This window comes from Miniopterus schreibersii, assembly GCF_964146895.1.
Source record: "Miniopterus schreibersii genome assembly, chromosome: 8".
Taxonomy (NCBI): domain Eukaryota; kingdom Metazoa; phylum Chordata; class Mammalia; order Chiroptera; family Miniopteridae; genus Miniopterus; species Miniopterus schreibersii.
The window spans coordinates 29,503,639-29,525,357 of NC_138109.1; the positions used below are offsets into that span (position 1 = coordinate 29,503,639).

General features: G+C 47.6%; 1 protein-coding gene across 2 annotated transcripts in view; it reads right to left on the reverse strand.

Annotated features, from left to right (window-relative positions):
- The window catches only part of AGBL4 (AGBL carboxypeptidase 4), a 771,449-nt gene that overhangs the window by 23,633 nt on the left and 726,097 nt on the right, over positions 1-21,719 (reverse strand). For both annotated transcript variants that reach the window (XM_081143911.1, XM_081143910.1), the window contains exons 10-11: positions 16,277-16,429; positions 14,394-14,556 (exon numbers count right to left, since the gene is read on the reverse strand). In XM_081143911.1, coding sequence (XP_081000037.1) covers positions 14,394-14,556; positions 16,277-16,429 — 316 coding nt within the window. The remainder of the gene's footprint in view (positions 1-14,393; positions 14,557-16,276; positions 16,430-21,719) is intronic.

The window sequence follows — 21,719 nt, forward strand, 5'->3', positions numbered from 1 at the left end:
ATTGAGCCTTGATTTCTCCCGAGGTCAGGTATGAGGTCAACACTCCGCCATTTGCATATTTCTCCTGTAAACCCAATGGGCCCAACAGCCAGGCCTACGGCCAACCAGGGGAACTGTTGTCTTCCTCAGGGGTGCAGACCAATGGGTCTCCTACTGAGTCCACCTCAGAAATGACTCCCACGTCTTTCCTCCTCCCCACTGCACTGCCTCTGCCCCGGCTCGGTCCTCCTGGTTGCATCTCTAGATTACAGCAACAGCCTCCAGTCTCTCCTTGCTGCTGTCCAATCCACTCTTATCACAGTTGCCAGAGATCTCTTACCCACCAGGTTTATAAGGGTCACAAACACGAATGTCTTCAGAGAAGGGGTTCATAATGTACATATGTGCAATGACAAGTGTGAAACAATAGGGGGTGTAGTGGCCAATTGGGCAGTAATGCCAAATGCTCAAAGACCCTCAAACTCAACATAAAACCATCAGCCAACCGATTCACCAGCCAGCAAACATTCTCCAGGCCAAACCCACCACCTTCAGGAAGGAGTCAGCCAAGAGCCACCAGTTGGTGATACTCCATCTATAACCTGGGCTTGGAGCTCAGCCTGGCCCACAAGGTCCTCTGTGCTCAGACCCCCCTTCCATCTCTTGCCATCTCCTTGCCTCTAGCTCCCCTGTGTAGGGTCATTTTCACAGCCTCTGCTATCTCCTACCCTTTGGGTCCCACAGGGTGTTAATTGTGTGTAAAGAGCTGCAAAGAACACTAACATTTACAGTGACAGGGCCCATCCCATCAAAGATCAGGCCCAGGTAAAATGTTATTAATCAGCATTTTAATGAAGCCTAATTTCAGCAGCGGTTACAGATGGGAGGAATCAAGGAAACCACTGCCCTCTCCTCCAGGCCTGCTCCACTATAGCAAGGGAGGGTTTGCTCCCAAAGGACAGGGTGGCAGGAGTGATGAGAATCCAGCAGAGGACCCTTCTGAGGTCACCCAGCTACATTCTGCATATCCAGATATGACTGGGTCTCCGTTTCAACCACCGACCCCTGAGTTGGGCCTTGGTAAGGCACCATAGTCTTCAAAGAATGGTCTTTGGTTTCTCAACTCTCTTTTTTTCTCTTTGCACCTCCATTTACTGTTGTTTTCTCTTTACAACACTCAAGCATCCAGGGCTCCTCCCAAACCCACCCTCTGTTGCAGTTTAGTGGTTAACAGTGCAGGCTGTGGAATCAGGCAGTGCTAATCAGGACTCTAACCACTACATCTACCAATTGTGTGTCCTTGGGAAAGTTACTTTATCTCTCTGATCTTCTGTGTTCTCATCAGTCAAATGAGAACGATAATCCCTGTTCTGTCCTCTTCATATGGTTGTTTTGAAATTAAAATACCCAGGGCAGTGCCTGCCACTTATCAAAGTCCCTTCCTTAATTCTGTATCTTCACTGAGAAATCAGTAGGTGGAAGAAATTCTCGGCCTCTGCTGGTTGTTTCTTTTTTGATTGAGGAACAAAGTATATACTTCACAATGCTCCCAAAATCACGCCCAAGGCAAGTGCCATTGATCTAGGTGCAATGACCTGGCTTCCCCTCTCCGTCTCCTCCTATTTACACCATCCGCTCCTCCTGTTAATAAAGTAATTTCCTCTTGCTCAAGAACCTTCTCCGGCTCTCCATTGCCTATAAACAAAAACCCCAAATTCGTGTTATGATACTAAAGGCTTTGTATAATCTGGCCCAAAAGACTTTCCAGCTTAGTTCTTAAGCCTTCCTTGTATGAACTTCCCACTACAGACAGGCCAATTTCTTAACATGCTCAGTTCTACCACTGAGCCTTTACTCATAAGGATCCACTCTCCAGAGTGCCTTCCTGTCCTCACCACTAGACTCTTAGTCCCATCACTAGACTGTGAGTGTGGGTGCTATTTTGTTCTGTTTTGTTTTGGTCTCATCAATAGAGCTGGACACAATGAAGGCCCTCAATAAACATTTGTTAAACTAGACTAAATGCCGTCCTTTCAAATTCTTTTCTTTTAAAGTCCAGATCATGTCTCCTTGGGTGCTGCGACGCAGTCAAGTTCAGTCTCTGAAGCCAGCAGACCTGAGGTCAAACCTAAGCTCTGCCACTGCGATGGCTCATTTTATGTGTCATCTTGGCTGGGACATGATGTTCAGCTAAGTGATCAAACATTATTCTGGATGTTTCTATGAGGATTTTTGGATGAGATTATCATTTAAATTGGTGAACTCTGAGTAAAGCAGATTATCCTCCATATGTGGGTAGGCCTCATCCAATCAGTTGAAGGCCTGAACAGAACAAAAGACTGACCTCTCCCAAGCAAGAGGGAATTCTGCAATAAGGAACCTTTGGACTTGAAGTGCAACATCTACTCCTCCGGGGTCTCCAGCCCACCCTGCAAATTTTGGACTTGTCAGCCTCCATAATCTCATGAGCCAATTCCTTAAAATAAATCCCTTTCTCTTTATATATACATATCCTATGTGCCTGCTTTTCTGGAGAACCCTGACTTATAAAATCACTTATTGGCTGTGCACTTCTGTCAAGTTATTTTACCTCTCTGAGCCTTTGTTTTCCAAGCTGTAAAAAGGAGATAATCATTCCTCCTTCATGAGGTTGTGACAGTTCATTGAGACAGTCTCTGTGTGTAAAAGCCCTCTAAGTTGTGAGCGACTGCACCTTGCTAGATCTTATTATAAAGGCCTGTCAGCTCCAGGAAGGCGTCCCCACCTGCTCCAGACATTTCTGAGCTCAGGAGCCGTCTGGGCCCGCACCACACCCTGACTTTGCCCTTTCTTTCAGCATCTAAGCATGAGTGATGCCCAGCACTGGACAGGAGATAGAAGGGGTGGAAACAGGGGCCCAAGGAGATACCCAGTAAGAACCAGTCTGGGGATAGCTCTCAAAGCTAGAGCAGAGGCTGCTGTGAGGATTCAGATACTGCACATGTGGGTGGCTGGGTCCTGAATTTAAATGCAGCCCATTGCTCTTTGTCTGGACAAGGTAATAAAAATCCCCAGACAGTGTATTATGGATGCAAAGGTGCAGCCCTGGCGCTCTGCTGTCTGCCTCCATCTGGGGGAGGGAGACATGTCTGGGGCCTGACGGAGACAGACCTCGTGGGGAGAGAGACAGGTCAGAGCAGATGGCACGTCCGCAGTGGGTGGCGAGGACCTGGGCCCCTCACACGGAGCCAGCGTTTCCCGATTTTTCATGCCATGACTCAGAGCAAAGGATATTTGTTAGCGCGGTGAAGGAAGAAGTGAGGGCTGCCTTCACACTGAAGAGAGGCAAAGACCCTTGGCCCATTGTCTGTACTTTACGGCTGCAACCTGAGTTCATAGAATGTCTGATAGGAAAGGGCATGAGAGGCTGCAGTCAGCTGTCCCCATGAGGGAAGAAGCAACGTCTTCCTCGTCTTTGATCCCCAGGGCCCAGCACAGGCCTGGTACGGGGCGGCTGCTGGGTGAATACGTGTTGTTTCATGAGTCCCTCGAACACGCTTACAGACAGGAGTGAAAGCCCAGAGAGGGAAAAGGAAGCCCCCGAGTCACACAGTAAGTTTCTGCTAGGTCTGAACTCCAGCCTGGCACCCTCGACTTCCAGGAGGCCAAAACCCAACGCACATTTCCTAAGGCCTTGTTTCTGGACAGAGACCTCAGGTTACATGAAGGGGGACTTTATTACTTGTTCCAAGTTTGTCTTAGAGTGTTGAGGGATCCAAAATGGGTGAGTTCGTGCTGCTATAAAGCCATGAAGGCAGGAGGCAGTTCTGTGGCAGCAGCAGAGCAGGCTTCAGAGGCTGTAGCCCTGAGGCTGCAGACCTGAGTCAGAACCAGCAGAAGCACTTCCTAGTTGCATGACCTTGAACATGTCCCCTAAGTACCCCGAGCATCGGGGTCGTCCCTGAACTCCTGCTCTGAATGGGGACCATCTGCCTGTCTTTCAGGGTTATATAAAGATCGGTGCTGTGCGTGCCGTTTACGGAGAGCATCCTCACTGAAGCTGGTCATCACCTGTAATGACGCTGAGTTTCAGACTGTTCCTCAGAGCTGGCCTGCAGCACCAGCCACCGCCCTTGGAGAAGACTCCCCGTCTCCAGCCTGCCATCCTGGTGTTTTAATATGCACAGTGCCACTGCTCACTCTGAAACAGCCACTGACCATAAAGTTTGACATTTTGAAGATTAAAAGTGCTTTGAATTAGTCATGCCCTTGTGAAGTCATCGTTCCTACTCGTCCTGCTCCGGAATCTAAAAATGACTTTCAGCGGAGCCCAGTAACTTTCCTTCAACAATTACCTTCCGATGAGGTGGGATGGAGGCGTTGAGGCCAAGTGAGAACTCTGGGTGACTCAGGAGAACACCGGAGCAGAGGGGTGGCGACGTGACCAGCCTGTTGGGAGAGAAGGGTCTGCTCTGCCTGGGCTTGGTGGGCTGCTGACTCTGCAAAGAGCTGGGGGCGGTGGGCCAAGGAAGGGGCAATCTCAGTGTCCTGGCAGCACACTCAGGAGCAGAGCAGCGGCTGCAGGGTCACGGGGCTCTGGGTTGAGAGCCTGGCTCTGCACCATACAAGTTGTGTGACCCCAGGTAAGTTAATATCTTGAGCCAACATTTTCTTACTTGCAAGACAAATAGTGACTTCTCCATAAGGCTGCTGTGAGAATTAAACAAGCTAAGGAAGCCCACAGCATAGTGCCTGGCACGTGGTGGGCCATCGGTAAATATTTTCCTTCTTTCAAGAGCTTCCTAGCGTCCCAAGACTCAGAATTTTCAATGCTGTGCATCCCTAGAGTCCCAGGGACATCCATAGGCACAGGTCATTCCTCAGATGCTTAGCCCAAGGGAAGTGAGTCTGCCCTCAGTGCACAGAAGTAGGGGGTCACAAGGCTGGTCACAGTGGTCTGGATGCATGTGTCTCTGTGGTGGTTGGTGCAGGTGGTTTCCATCCAGGCAGGGAGCCTGGTCCTCAACCAGTGGAACTTCGGACCACCTACTCAGCAGATCCCTGACCTACTGGGATCTCCACAAAGTAATCACAGAACTAGGGGCCAGTCAGGGTGGTATGTGCTTACATACACTCTCATTTAACTTCATAGTAACTCTAAGGAGTTTGTATCATTATCTCTATTTGGCTCTGGGGTCCAGAGAGGTGAAGCAACTTGCCCAAAGTTGCACAGGGCTTAGAAATGGCAGAGCTAAGATTTGAAACCAGATCTGTCTGACTGCAGAACCTGGGCTCTTAACCACTGAAACATACCAGCTCGAATACCTAGAGTCCTGGCCTGGCCTGAGCCTGGCCCAGTGGCTGTCCCGGCTTCTCCATAGCTGGGGCCATGACAGCCCCCAAGGCTGCCGTGGAAGGTGCAGCCTGTGTTCGTGTAGCAGCCAGCTAGACCTCTGGGAGCTTGGGGCATGTTTTGGGGTTGTGCCGTTGGCTGTCATCAAGGGACCCTATGAGAGGTGACCTCCTGACACTGGTACCTGCTTATGCTGAAGGGATGCTTAAGGGGCCGGAGGTCACTCCTCCCAACAGGGCCGGGCACAGGGCGAGATGCCGCCTGGAGAGCTCGGTGCTGGGAGGTGCCTTGTGTTGCTTTATTGCAGCGTGTGCTTTTGTTGTAATGAGCACAAATGGTAAATAAATGAGCAAGCAACTTAAAGTAACGGGCCCAGGGACACGGACACCAGGATGTCATGTGGGGCCTCAGGAGGGGACTCCTTCCTCAGCACAAACCTTCCCTGTAGGACACTTGGGGAGAGAGACTCTCCTTGACATTCTCGTGCCCTCTGGCTGTCCCTTAGCTCAGTTCACAGGCCCAGGTCTCTCGCTTTGTCAGGAAGCCGCTCCGCCTGCCTTAGGGAGTTGGAAGAAAGTGACAGTGAAGGACAGTTCCTTCAAGGTGAAGGTCAAGTCTCCACTTTTCTGAAAAGCTCAATAAATGGTATTTGAATCTGAGTCTAAACTGAGGTATGGGGGGGGCGGGAGGAGGAGGAAGGAAGGGGAGGGAGGGCTGGAGGAGAAAGAATAGAAAGGGGGGAGGGGAGAAGAGGAGAGGAGAGGGGGAGGGGAGGGGAGGGGAGGGGAGGGGAGGGGAGGGGAGGGGAGGGGAGGGGAGGGGAGGGGAGGGGAGGGGAGGGAAGGGAAGGGAAGGGAAGGGAAGGGAAGGGAAGGGAAGGGAAGGGAAGGGAAGGGAAGGGAAGGGAAGGGAAGGGAAGGGAAGGGAAGGGAAGGGAAGGGAAGGGAGTACGGAGGCCGCCCTGGGCAGCCAGCCGCCTGCTCAGGGTCCTGCACACACCACCTCCTTTAACTTTCAAGCCTCGCCATCGGTTACGGTGTCAGAGCACAGTACCTACTCAAGACTGTGTAAATCCAGAATTGGGTGCAAAACATTTTCATTATTTGCCTTAAGAAAGGAAGGTAGCTAAGGAGGAAGAAAGAGAGAGAAAGGAAAAGTGGAAAGAGCGGAGGAGAGGTGGGATTTGCATGTGGGGGGGACAGCAGGTAGAGAAGGCGAGAAAGGACAGACAAAAGATATTCGTGAGTATGTGTGTATGTGTGAGAGAGTCAAATAAACAGATAAAAAATGGAAAACAGGACAGAGAGAGAAGAGGGCAGAAATAAGTGGGGAGGAAAGATTCTATCAGGAGAAAAACCTGGGAGAGGTGAAAGGGGTGTGCCCCTCCCTCCTCCACCCCCACAGGTGGTGTAGCCCCCCCCCCCCCGCCTCCACCCCCCCCAGCTCAGGTGCCAGCTCAGACAAAGGACTTGGCAGCCTCCCAATCCTCTGCAGGAGGAAGTGAAGTTAGACTCTCAGAGGCAGCCATGCACCCTGGGGGCCAGTAGAGGGCACCTCAACCTCAGGCAACAGCCACAGAGCGGCAGCTGGGTCCGGGTCCCCGCCAGCAGGCAGCGAGGGGCGAGAGCCGGGACCAGCCAGAACTCCAAACATGTTTTCAAGAGGATTGCTATTTAAGAACCTTAGGAACTCCTTAAGAATCTAATGAACCCTTCATGGAAAATTCCATGAAACCCCCAACCTGCCCTGGTTTCCTCTCTTCCTGATGGCCCAGAAATGTATTACTCAGATTTCACCCAATTCACCGCTTGACTGGGAACAGTAATAATGGCGCTATCAGGTATTGAGTGACTACCATGTCCCAGGTACGCTATTACACCTGCGATTTCTCGTTTCCATCTACTTAAAACAACCCTATGAGGTAAGTGTCATAATCATCATCGTCACAGATGGGCAAACTGAAGCTCAGAGAGACTAGGTCACTTGCCCAAGGTCACACAGCTAGTAAGTAGAAGAGCCAAGATCTAAGCCAAGTTGGTCTGAGCCTGGCTCCAGGGGCCATGTGTGCTCTTCTTCAGCCCATATTGGACGACAGCATCTGCTACTTATTTCTCAGTTATTATTAGCTCCTCTACCACGTGGCTGTTTGTTTGTTTTTTTCTGTTTTCAAAGAAAGTGTCTTGGGGGGGGGGGTTGCAATTAGATTTGGGTTTGACATCAGAAGAAAGAAATTCAAGCTCCTGGGAAGGTATTGCTCCAATACCCACAGACCGTCACCTGCATGGGCACTGTCCACTGACTCGGTTTCTGCGCTGCAGGAGCTGGGGACTGGCCGTGCCTTCAGATGGGCCCTCAGGAACAGAATGCAACTGCCTGGTTTATAAAATACAGGTAATAATACCCATCTCTCTAGATTGTTGTGAGGATCAAACAAGATGATAAAGTACTCTATACACATTTTATACACAGGTAAGTGCTGCTCTCTTCCTGATGGCCCCCCAGGACCTGGCATTCTGTGGGAGTTCTGTGAATAGCCTGTCTCCTGTCTCCACTCCACTGACTCGCGGCAAAATCTGCATAGACTGAGAGCAGTGGTCCTGACCTCCCCTCCCTTCTTCCCTCCTCCCAACCTGACTCCCGCCTCCTGCCTCTCGAGACACATCGACACGCCAAGCACGGCCACAACCCCAGCTAGAGGCCCTTGTCTCAGACAGAGTTGGCAGCTGCCTCCTCTGATTGGCAGGACATTTATCATCTTGAGGAAAATATTGACATATAAGAAATCCCAGACAGGCAGTGTGCCTTGTCTGGCATACAGCCTGCTGCTTGGGAAGTGAGATTTGAGGGGCTGGTTCCAGGTCTTTCTGGGGAGAATGGCTCATGCCCTCAAGGGTTTGACAAAATCCTCGGGATGGCTGCATCCAGTACATAGTGGATGTTCAATAAATGTGAGTCAGTCTAAGTTAAATAGGCTCTTTAAATGAGGCCTGGATGATGGAGGCCCTTTGTCCAAACCCTTCATTTCACAGATGGGAAAGTGAGATCTGGGGAAGTCTAAGTGATCTGCTCAGGGTCATGCAGCAAGTCAGTGGCAGAAGCGGATGAACAAAGTCCATGGCTCATGGGTCTCACATCGGAATAGTGTCCATTACCCACAATGCCACTGGGAGCTATCCCCAAACCTCTGGCCAGATGGCATCATCTGAGACACTGGAACTCTCGGTTCCCCAGGGGAATTAGGAAGGAGGGGACCTTCTGACTTACTTTCAGAGGCAGTCTCCCAGGGCCCTTTTAAAGAATAATGAAAAGAGGGGGAAGAAGGCTGTGGATGAGTGTTACTTGGTGAGATGGCTTAACACCTGTCTGTGCCACACTTGCTTATTTCCAACTGACCCACCTACCCACCTGCCCCACACTGCCATGGGCTGTCCCTGCAACACTCTATGGATGCGGATCACCTGTCCTTCAGCCCTGGTTCCCACAGCCCTCTCCAGCCTCATGACCTCTCACTCTCCAACTGACTCTCCAAGGCCCAGACCTTCCCAAAGGAGGGACACAGGTCCCCGAGTGCTGCAGACCCTGCACACGCTGCTCTCTCTGCCTGCAAGGCCCTTCCATGTGCCTTCCTTGCTGCACCTGCTCCACCCCTGGGATCCCCAAGGCTAGGTTTGGTCCATGCTCATTCTCACCACCCCCTGTGCCCCACTCTGTCACACAGTGTACTGCGGTCACTCTCCTGCCTATGTCCCTCACCACAATGGGAACGTCTCCAGGCAGAGGCCATGGTCACTCCTCTCTGCAGCCCCAGGAACCAGGCCAGGGCTGGGATGTCACAGGTGTTCAGTAAGTGTGGCCCTGTCATTATCTCCCACATAGAGGTTCACAGTGGAGCTGCCTCCCCTCCTACTAGCTCTTGTTCTGACTCCAGGGCCCCAGAGAATGGATCTACTCCCTCTGCTCCATGAGAGCTCTTTAGAAATTTGACCAAAGCAAATACATAGCTTCCAAAATATCTTCTTTCCAAGGAAAATATCCCCAATTCATTGACCAGTTCCTCATAGGTCAGAGCTTTGGGTAGAGTGACCAACCATCTTGGTTTGCATGGCAGTGTCTTGATTTTAGCACCAAAATTCCCTGGTCCAGGAAATCTCTCAGCCCCAGGCAAACTGGGACAACTGGTAAACCTGCCATGCTCCCTTCCCAGCCCAGTGCTTCAGGGGCCATGCACCATTTTTTCAATGTCCTGCATAGAGTGGGGACCAGAGATGAACACAGGGCTCTAGGGGTCAATGACACCATGAGGCAAAAAAGGCCAGGACCTCCTCCTTCCCAACATCTGCTTCTGTTAATGCAGCCAGTTAGCATCAATTTTAGCAGGAGGACAGTGTGTGGTAGACTTGGGGGGTGGATATGTTTGTGCTGATGCCCAATATCAAGAGTAATAGTATCAGTTAAGATGCCTAAACCATGTTACTGCACAGAAAACCTCATTTCCCAAAATTAGTGATTCCAAAGCTGCTTTCGTTTTATTTGTTTTACTCTAAAAGTAGAAATCATTAAACACCTTTGTTCTCTATCGTCTACGCCTCCATGTGTGCCAGGCATTCATCCCCTCAACAATTATTTATTAAACACCTACAATGTGGCAGACAGTCATTGTCGCCTGGGCGGGTCAAAGTCAGGCCCAGACCTGCAGCTGGTTAGAACTGATCTTGGGCAAAGTCCTTCCACTTTGGGGGCTCACCCCACATTTGCACAAGAGGATGGGAACGTAAGTACCTGTGTGCACAGTGTGCAAGTGAACATGAATATAGATGAACAGGCCTCAGTTACTGAGGAACCACCAGGAACTCTCTGACCGGCAGCTAACAGCCATAATCCTGAAACAACATCAGCTCTTTATCATCAGTTTGGTTTCCATGGAGCCTGGCAGTGCTGCTAGTGAAAGCTGACAGTTATCCCCATAAAGTAACTTTACAGCTTCGTAATTTGTAGCTCTCTGCTGTCAGTAATATTAACAGCATTTCGAATTATGGCTATAAACTTGACAACAGCAGATAAAACCCTTAGAAACCTCATTTGGGGGCAGGAGGGAGCTGGGGGAGGTAATGACGTGTTGGTTTTCTGGGCCTGGGCAAGAGGCACACTTTGATCTGGAGGTGGGAGGCTGCAGGGCCGAGGCAGGGCCCACAGAGGGCAAGGCAGCTCAGGTGGGCACTGCAGAGAATGGGTCTGGTGGCATCCGAGTGATTGGGGATTACAAACAGGTCAAGACCAGGGCTGGGGGTTACAGAGAGCAGGGCTAGAGGAGAAGCAGGAGCTGTCTGGTGGGTCCCAACCTCTGTGGGGCTCAGGAAAGGGCTTTTGTCCTACAGGAAATGGAGGGAACCTGGGCCAACTGCAGAGCAAGGAGAAGGTGAGACAAAGCCTGCCGGGCAGGACCGAGAGAGCAGCCCTGGGCATGTTATTTGACTTTTCCAGGCTTTTGTTTTCCCACATGTAAAATGGAGGTACTTATCTCAAAGGCCAAAAATCAGATAATTCTTTCTATATTTGTCTGTCTACCTATCTATCATCTATCTAATGATTTGGAAATAAACTTGAAGATCATATCATTAAAAATAGGAAAATTCAAACCTGGAATGGGGAACAGAACTTCCCCAGCCCACATGACCAGCCCTCCAGTACAGGGAGCCAGCCTGGCCTGTCTCCTGAAGCATATCTCGATATCATCATCTTTACCATCACCACTACTATTAGTCCTCCACTCGGCCTGTCATTCCATAAGCATTCATATTTAAAGATCAAATTCTAGTCCATGTCTCCATGGGGGAGAAAAAAACACCCAACAGGCTTCAGTCCAGTTTAGTCATCTGTTCTCAGAGACCTCTGGTTAAAGCATTGTTAGCTTATTAATCTTAACAAAAGCTTGACATTGGGTGTGACAAACAAACTGGGAAGTACCTAGGTGCCATTCCCTGCCAACCAACAGTTCAGCCCTGACCTTCCTACTCTTCTGCCTAAAAAGTGAAACCTCCTCCTCGAGAAAGAAAATCCAAGCAGTACTCCCCACGTGCCCCCAACCGCCCAGTACATATGCATATTCTGGTAATTCCTCTGAGCGACACAGATCACATCACCCACTGTCCTGTTAGTGGACCAACCAGCAGATGCTGGTAAGGCCTCTTTCTCCTTCCCTCCCTCCCTCCCTCCCTCCCTCCCTCCCTCCCTCCCTCCCTCCCTCCCTCCCTCCCTCCCTCCCTTCATCGGCATTCACTGAGGCCTATCTAGTATCAGGCTTTAATGAGAGAGGTGAAGTGATTTAACCAAGGTCACATGGCTTTATGATGGGGACAAGGGGCAAAGGATACTCTGGACCTGGGATCCTGACCCTCAGTCCAGCATTCTTTTCACCAGCTCATCAAGGGGAAGCCCACCTTGACTGTGCCTACCAAGAAGCCACTTCCTTCATTAGGACTCTATAGTACCTGGTAGAAAAATCTGTTATCAACCTGTCCAAAGTCCAGGCTCATTTCACAACTTCAGGCCCATAGAGCCATCTGCCTGCCAAACTTCCCCATTTGTACATCACATGAGCCCCCAGCTCTCAACACATCCCAAACAAAGCTCAAAAGACTCCCCTTCCTCAGCCCCTTTCTCCAATAGTCTGTATGTAAGTTATTGGCTCCACCGTGTTGTTTAAATCACAAAAACTGGGCATCCTCCCTTATCCCCACACCCAAGCAATCACCAATAATGCTCAATCCTACCTGCTAGATATTGGAACACATTATTCAAATGGGACTTAGTCTTGGTTTTAGCTGAGATCCCAAGTCTATAGATACCACATTAAAAAAAAAAATTTATTTATTTATTTTACAGAGACAGATGAAGGAGGAGAGAGAGAGAGAGAGAGACTGATTTGTCATTCCACGTATTTATGTATTCATTGGTTAATTCTTGTATGTGCCCTGACCAGGGATTGAACCTGCAACCTTGGTGTATCGGACAATGCTCTAACCAACCAAGCTACCCAGCCAGGGCCAGATACCATATTTTAAAGTGAAGTATGAAACCACCATGCAGGACTTGGAAAGGGAAACCAGACAACCAGTTCTGCAACCTTTAGCTCATCTTCAGACAAGAGGTCATTGGAGGGGTGTAGTGCCCCAGCAGAGGGGGACTGTCAGATCACCAGGGACAGAGGACAAAGCTGTAAACAGCCAGTCTGAGCAGAAGCACCTGCCCCCATCAACAGATCTCCAGCACTGGCATCTGAATTCAAAGTCTGTTCTCTTTGAATAACTTCTCACATTTTCATGAGTATCTCTATTTAATTCCCATAGCAGGGGCTGAAGAGTGGAAGGTCCTTGGTCCCTGTGAAGGTGACTATATTCACCTTAGCAAGGTTAGAGGACTTGTGAAGGGCACTCTCTGGGATGATGTTGGTGTCGTCATCAGGATCCGGGTCCCTGACTCTCAGTCTAGAGGACACTTCCTCCCAGACAGTATTGCCATTCCCATCAGACCATGTAATTTCTTTTTCTGATTGGGACGCGGAGCCAGCAGCCAACAAAGACCACAATCTGTCTTCCTGAAGTTTCCCTCTGTTATGAGAGGAGGGTTTTAAAAAGTGCATTTCAACCAGGAGCTTGGTTAGATCACACTCATATATGTTGAACTGGCCTGAGCTTCCCGGTGCAGCTCCAGGTTTCCCTTCTTGTTCCCTGGGTAAGAGAACAAGGCGGGCGGTTCTTACAGCACCATGGCTTGCTCAGCTCATGTGCAGCCTCTCTATTCACCCTTAATTCCCTCCAATCACTGACATCCCATCCAATTGCTTAGCAAGTCTCTCAGTTCCACATTCCAAATGCTCCACGGCACCACCAGAATCTAGGCCTGAGTCACCTCCCACCTGGATGGTCACAGCAACCTCGTAATAGAGTGGCTTTCCTCCACGATTTAACACCCTTTTATTGCTCCCCATTGCCTTCATGTTCAAGTTCAAATTCCTCATGGCCTGTCCTTCCAGTCTCATCTCTTGCACCTGAAGTCCTTCAGCCACACTGAGCCACGCACAGCTCCTGCAGACACCTTCCTCCTCTCTCCTGCCGCAATGTCCTCCCTTTAACAACCCACCCCAACCCAATCTGGCGAATTTCTTCTCAATCTGAAAAACTCAGCTTACATGTCACTTCCACTGGGAAGGCTTTCCTGACCTTCTTTTGGAAGGTCATGTGAAGACGTTTTTGTTTTTGGTATGTTCGCTGTTACATCCCCTGTGCCTAGAGCTTTGCCTTGCTTACAGTAAACACTCAACACATACTTACTAAATGAAAGTTTCCTGTGGCCCTCTGGAATCCTTCCACCACAGAACTTGTCATACATATTATAATTGCCTCTTTTGTCTTCAGTCTCCTTAAGTAGATCAAAAGCTCTGCGAGTCAGGGGCTCTGCCTTCTTGGTCAGCACTTTATCCTGGAAGCCTCCAATGATTCCTGCATGCGCTAATGGTGCGTTTACTTGGGATGCACAAGGACTGGGCATTGGGGGGAGAAAACTGTGGCCTGGGCTAAGGGGGAAGGCATTCTACTAAGAAATACATTTACTTCCAACACAAAACCATGTCAGAGGTGCTGAGAAAGGATGGGAAAACCCCTCAAATTTGACATCAGAGACCAGCCACATGCTAAGTGCAGGCCTCGGGTGCACAAACCCGCATCTCACTGTGAACAGTGGTTGCGAAATCCCCTTTGGTGCACATGCTCAAAATCTACCACCAGGTAACTCCCTCCAGCTTCTTAGTCACAACATCACGGTAGAACACAGCAGGTGCGGGCGGAATACGACTTGTGCATGTATTAGAGGAGTTAGGGGAGCACAGAGAGGGGTGTCTGTGAGAGGGCAAGGAGGAAGCAGGACAATCCAAAGATGCCACCAGCAGAACCAGTCTCCTTCCACCCTCACCCCAGAGGCTCAGCTTTCACCTGAGTTGGAGACCAAATTCCTGACCTGCCTAGTAAATCCTGCCAGACCTGGATATGGGCTGGCCCAGGGCAGGGTGGGCACTTGCCAAGGATACAGGCTTCCTCAGTGTAGGGCACAGCTTCTGCGGTGCCCCTGACGAGGTAGCTGTAGAAGGAGACCTCCAGGGTGTAGCAATAGGAAGTGTGGTCCAGGAGCCCGCCCAGGAAGCGGCGGCCGGTGCCCGCCTTCACCGCGTCCCGGTTGAAGGACGTGCTGGACTGTGGGAGACAAGTAGGGAGCAGAGAGTCAGGGCAGGACGCCTGCTGGCTCTCAGAGTTTGAGCAAATCTTACAATAAATACCTCTGGGCCTCGGCTTCCTAATCTGAAAAGTGGGATGTAAGTCCCACATCACAGGGTTGTTATGATGACTGATTCAATAAGCAAACATAGTTAAAATGAAAGCATCTCGCAGAGCTCTTGGGGCACAGTAACTGCCATTTAATAAATGCAGGGGTGGGCAACAGTAGGTTTACAGTCATGCGTATGTGACACATTGCTTTTGCCCACCCCTGTATTTGTGAAAATTTGAAGGGAGACAGATGGAACAAGGAAATGTGGACATAGAACAAAAAGCAATTATATTACAATGATAATCAGAACTAAAGTCTGGGCAGTGCTTTCAACTTAACCATATTGTTTCCCCTGTAGTAGTATCTCATTTAGGCTTCAAAATAATCCCTTGGGATTGTAAATTGGTGCAGCCACTATGGACAACAACACGGAGGTTCCTCAAAAAATTAAGAATAGAGCTACCATATGGTCCAGCAATTCCTCTTCTGGGTATCTACTTGAAAAAATTAAAAACACTTATTTGTAAAGATATATGTAACCCTATGCTCATTGCAGCATTATTTACAATAGCCAAGACATGAAAACAACCTTTGACAGGTGATGTGGCACATACTGAGCCATAAAAAAGATGAAATATGACCATTTGCGACAACATGATGCTGAGGGATTTTGCTGTAGATACTCAACCTCTCTGGGCCATAGGTGTCTCTTAGGTATAAAGAGGAAACTGGGCTAAATAGTCTCCCAATTCCTCTCCTGGTCTGGCATTCAAAGATTCTGAGATTCAAAGTGCATCTTACCTCCTGGAGAAATGTATCATCACCAGCATCCAGGCCCGAAGCAATGGGCGGGCCAGTATTGAGCTCATCAACTTCAAAACTTGCTCTGACCTTTGTGGGCCTCCCCGCCTCGCCCCCTCCCTTCTGGCCACAAGGGAATAACAGGCCTCAGAGATTTAGTGTTAAAACAAAGGAAAATCTGCAAAAACTCTCCCCCACGTCCCCAGCCACATGCTGACTCCCGCCCATATCTTCTCTGCCTGCCCTTTTCCAATATTGCTTGCTGCTGCCAGTCATTCCACCCGCGGCCTCCAGCCTCTCCAGGCCTGGGCGAGAGGCGGGCAATACCGAGTTCCTGGAGTCTGCGGGGTCCTTCCCGCCTGCAAAGTACTTTCCCATCTGTCACTGCGTTTGGCCTCCCAGGGAGCTATGACACAGGCAGGGCAGGAAATTGTCGCCCACCAATTACTGACAAGAAACTGAGGCACAGAAAGCATCCTTGTGGAGGGGACAATGGTGGGCATATAAGCCCCTTCAACAGCCATGCCAGGCTCTGACTAAAGGATCCGAGGCGGTGAAAGCCGACCCGGGGCAGGGTCTGCGGGGTGTGCGGGGTGCTCAGTCACTCAGTGAGTTTCTTCTCTTAATGTTGGAATCAGATCAGCTAAACACGTGCCAGCTCCTCAGACGAACCGAGCACCCGCTGCCCTTTCAGTCTCCCTCGGGACTGGGAGGAGCAGCCTGAGGGCACGGAGTAGCTTGTTACCTGGCACAGAGCTGGCGCTCCCGAAACGGTCAAGCAAACTGAGCTGAGCGGGGAGGGGGCGGGCGGAGCAGGGCCGGGCCTGGCCAGGGCCCTGCACTCACGTAGGAGAAGTCCTCGGCGTTCTGGCAGAGGAGCTTGGGAAAGACGGCCTGCCTCTGGAACCACTCTTCATCCTCAAAGATGTTGCCGTACATGAAGCCATTCATCATGGTGGAGTGGGCGTGGATGTCAATATAGAACTCCACGCTCGTTTTCTGCAGAGAGAGGATAACAAATGAGAAGTCTGGGGTCACAGAGCTTACCTTACAGGGACGGGGCGGGACACACACACACACACACACACACACACACTGGCTTTCTTTCAAGCTGGCCCTACGTGTCAGCCGACTTAGCAGCCATTCGCAATGTGATCAGAGAGGCTGAAACCAGGGAGGATCCATTTCTGCTCACTTTTAACACCATCTGCCCCCCGGTCTGAGAGCACTTACCATTAACATCCCTTTTTAGAGTTCTTCCAAAGAAGTGAGATTTTTGTTGGGTTAAGTCTTGAACAGTTAATACATTCATGACTAAACGCATCAGCAGAATTTGTTTCTCTGATTAATTAGAAATACCTTCAGGCAACATAATTGTATTTACATTGGGCCTGCTTATGGTTTTGCCCTGACTGGGCCATTTCTAGCTGAGGGGTTCCAGGGTAAATCACGGCCCTACTTTGAGCCTCAGATTTCTTATTTGCAAAGTGATTATTTTAATTCCAACCTCAGAGAGTTGGGAATCAAACACTGAAATAATAACTACTATCATTTATTATGTATTTAATGCATGCCAGGCACCATTCTGGGAGCTTTACCTATGACATCCTAGTTAATTCTTAACCTCATTTCATGATGCCATACCTACTTCCCAATGGGATATAAACAGTGCATGGAAATAAAACTGCCTTGTAATCTAAAAGATGATTGTGACTAGCCTTTTTCTGCTCTCTACTTACACATACTTAAGGCACTTCCTAGCTTGATATGTTATTATTTGTTAACATTCCCATCTATGAGCTCCCTGGAGGTAGGGGGATTGTCTGTGCATGAAGAATGCTCAGTAGCTGTGTGCAGAAGGACTGAACAAAACAACCCCAGAGAGATTACTCCAGACATGGTAATGGACTGGCAAGAACTGAGGACTTTTTAGGTCCTTAGATCTTCAATGTCCCTCAAATCCAGCCTTGTTTTCCTATACATCAGTCCAAGTTATGTCTATCAATACTTCCTCAGAGTTACAGAGGCCCCAAATGGGAAAGAGACTTGTCCAAACTCATGGCATAAACAGGATTGAAACCCAGGTCTCCGGACTCCAGGCACAGTTCATTTAGCATCATCCACGACCAGTGCCGGAAACAGCCAAGGCAAAACCTGGCCACCAGTCTATCCCTTTTCTAGTGAGAAAGTCCACGCTTAGAAGGATTCTCCCTCCTTAGGACACTTTCAAATGAAGTTAAAGCCAAATGAAAACCATGCTGCTTCTAGAATGTGGGCCTGATGACTGTCATTTCATTTGCCTCTGAGCTGGAGTGAAACGTTGCATCTTGCCGAGCTCCCAGTTTCTGGGTAGCATATGCTGTCTTTTGAGACATATAAGATGCACTGCTCTGTGTGATATTAAACTCATCATTTTTAGCTTTGGAGGTGGAATATACAATGATTCAGTGGGAGCCCTATAAAAGTCGTCCTGCAATTTCATTTCCTTCAATTGTCTGTCCTCTCCTCTGAGCTTTTGGTGAGCTGCAGAGGAAAGGAGGAGGCAGAGAGATGACTTAGGAAATGTGTAAGGAAAACTGCACTTAATATCTCAGGATGTCAGAGCTCCTCTGACCTCTTCCGGGTCAGCCCTGAGTGGAGAGGTTGCTCACTTCAGGCCGGCCAACGAGCTAGGGAAGGAGCACAAACTAGGGCCTGGCTCTCCTGACAACCATTCTAAAGTGACTCCACTGCCCCCGGCTGCCACCCGGCACCTAAAGTAGTTTAAATAACCAGCAGATGAATTATATTGGCGATTTACATGGTTTAAAAGTAAAAAAAAAAAAGTAAGAAAAAAAAAGGAAGTATTTACAGTGAACATTCCTTCTCCCTTCCCCTGCTGTCCTGCAAACACCAGTTGCACTCCCTGGAGGCAGCTCAGGTTTCCAGGTCCTTCCAGGGATAGTTTACACACAAACAAGGAAACAGTCCTCCCCCGTCCTCCCAACACACAGAAATGGCAGTACCTAAACACGCCAGCCAAAGCTGCTTTTTGTCTCTTAACATGTCGTGGAGGTAATTTTTTTCTCAGTACATAAAGAGTTACCTCATTTTAAATAAAGATTTTTTATTGATTTTTAGAGAGAAAGGAAGGGAAAGAGAGAGAGAGAGAGAGAGAGAGAGGGAGGGAGAGAGAGAGGGAAACATCAATGTGAGAACGAAACATTGATCGGCTGCCTCCCACACGGCCCCACAGGGGACCGAGCCCACAACCTAGGTATGTGCCCCGACCGGGAATCGAACCAGCAACCTTTTGGTGCAGGGGATGATGCTCCACCCAACTGAGCCACACTGGCCAGGGCAAGAGCTACCTCACTCTTTTTAACAGCCATATATAAACTATTTCACTAGTCCCCTCTTCACGGACATTTATTTCCAAACTTTTTCTGTTACAAATAATGTCTTAGTGATTGATTCTGTATATACATTATTTCACACATATAAATCCCTAGAAGTAGAATTTCTGGGTCCTCTGCGAATTTGCAGTTCTGATAAATATTGACAGATTAACTTCTTGAAGGAATAATTTACACTCTTAGCAGTGTTACAATGTCTCACGGTCAATTACCTTGACAAGATGGGTGAAATCAAATTTCTTTTATATTTGCCAATTTGATGGGTGAAAAATGACATCTCAGATTAGTTTTAAGCTGAATTTCTTAGTATAATTATCTTTTATAATATGATTAAGTATCTTTTCATATGGTTAAGAACTATTTGCATTTTTCTTTTCTATGAATTGTCTGTCCATTTCCTTTGTCCATTTAAAAAACTAAATAGTTGGGATTTATTTCTTATTGATTTCTAGAAATTAGATGTTAGGGAAATTAGCCTTTATGTGCTGTACAAAAATATTTTTGCTCAGTTTGTCATTGTTTTTGACTTTACTTCTACAAGTAATTTCTGCCATGCAGAAATTTTTAAATGCTATTTTAAAATACAGATTTATCAACCTTTTATTTTGTGGCTCCTGGGTCAAATTTTTCATTGTTTCTTCTATTGCTTTTATTGTTTTATTTGCATATTTAAATATTTCCATTCAATTTTAATTTACGGGGTGTAGGGTGTGAGGTAAGAATTAAACTTTTTTGTCGGGCACTATTTATTAAATTGTGCACATCTTTTTTCTACCAACTTGAAAAACCATCTTTACCCTATAATTTTTTTTGTATGTATTTGGGTTTATAGTTGGACTTTTAGTCCATTCTAATCATTTTCCTATTCATGTGTCAGTACTACACAGTTTTGATCATGTTAAGTTTATAATGTATTTTAGTATTTGGAGGGCTAGTATCACCTTGTTATGCTTTTTTCCCTAAATTATCCTGTATTTTCTTGCATATTTTTCTGTATGAACTTTATAATTTAGTTTTCTTGCTTCCCCAAATCTTGTCAATATTCTCAATATTTGTAATATAATCATATTCGAGTTTCATATTAATGTAGGAAGAATGGATTCTTATGACTTTAAGCCTTCCAATCCAAGAATATGTTTTGACTTTTCACTTATTCAAGTTTTTTGGGGGGTTACAGCAGGAAGTTTTAAAGTTCGTTTGTTTGTTTGTTTTATATATAAACCCTAAACATTTCTTTTAATGCCAAGGCAGTTTATATTTTTAATTATGTGATGCTTTCTTCCATTAAGTCTCCTAACTGGTGGTTCTTTATAAGTGTAAAGACTCTTGTTTCTAACATGTTAAATTTTTACCTAGATACTTTACTAATTCTATTATTTGTAAATTACTCTTTTTATTTTCTTGGGTTTCCATTTGTTTATTTAAAAAAATAATCACTGAGTGTCTACTATGTGTCAGACAATGTTCTGGGCACTAGGGAAGTAGCAATGAACACAACAGGCAACTCCTGCTCTCCAAGAGTTTACATTCTATTGAGAAGGAAATAAACCTGTTAATAAATATACAACATGTCTGGAGGTAGCAATGTCATGGAGACAAATAAAGCATAGTAAGGGAATAGAGAGTAACAGGGGTTCTGGAAGAACAGAAACTTGAGTGGAGTAGGAGAGTCAGTCTTGAGGATATCAGGTGGAAGAGTCTTCCAGGGAGAAGGGGAAGTAGAGGCAAAAGTCACATGCGTTTGGCATGTTTGAGGAACAGCCAGGCAGTGAGGATGCCTGGGAACAGGGAATGAATAAAGGGAACAGTATTTTCCAGGCTCGTAATCTTATCACCTGTACATAGTAATTTTATCTCTTCTTTTTCAGTTTTTATGCCTCTAATTCTTTTTCATGTCTAAGTGCATCAGCTAGTACCTCCAAAACAATGTGAGAGGGTTAGTAGTTCCTAAGATCCCTTCCTACTCTGAGATTCTAAGGGCTGACATTAGACCAGAAAAAGGCCTGGGTACCTGAAGAGTCTGAGTTTGAGTTATGAGTTCATTTTCTTCTTTATTATACATATTTAGCCCTTTTCTGGGAATGCCGAAGACCGCAAACACCGATTCCAACAATATCCTGATAATTTTCGTGCCTACACTGGCTTTATGGACTTGTAGTGGCCCAGTTAGAATGGAGCATGGAGGCACAAGCAGGGCTTCTAACTCTGGTTCTGACGCTAACAGAATCTGTGACCGCGGATAAGTGGCAACACTTCACTGTGCCTCAACTTCCTCATCTTTAAAAGTGGTTGTTGGATAAGATAGAAGAGACATGACTTCCTTAGACTTTTCATGAGTTCTTCTCATCCTCAATTAAAATACATCTCTCATGCTTTTCCAAACAGCTTCTTGGAAGTTACTGCTATCGGTACTTGTTTCTGTATACCTGATCTGGCTGATAAGTATGTCCGTGTGCCTGAGATCTTTGAGGATGGGGACCATGCCTGACCCACATCCCGTCATCTCTTACTTGCTCTACTATGGTAACTTCTTGCTGTTTCCGAGGGGTCTTTTTAAATGCAAACAAATCATGTCAATTTCCTAGTTAAAACTGTTCTACGTTTCACTATTGACCACAGGATAGAGTCCAAGCCCCTTAATAAATTTTAAAAGGCCCTGTGTGACCTGGTCCTTGTGCCCTGTCTACTCTTAGCTCACGTCACTTCTGGTCTGATAGTTTACACTCCGGTCATGTTGAGCTACCTAGAATACCCAGAACTGCTATGCTCATGACTTTGGTCTCTGCATTTATACATAATAAATGCCTCCTCTGCCAGAAATACGTTTTCTCTGTATTTGGCCTACGCTGATGCAGCCTTAAAATTTAAGGCAGAGACTGAGTAGATGCTCACCA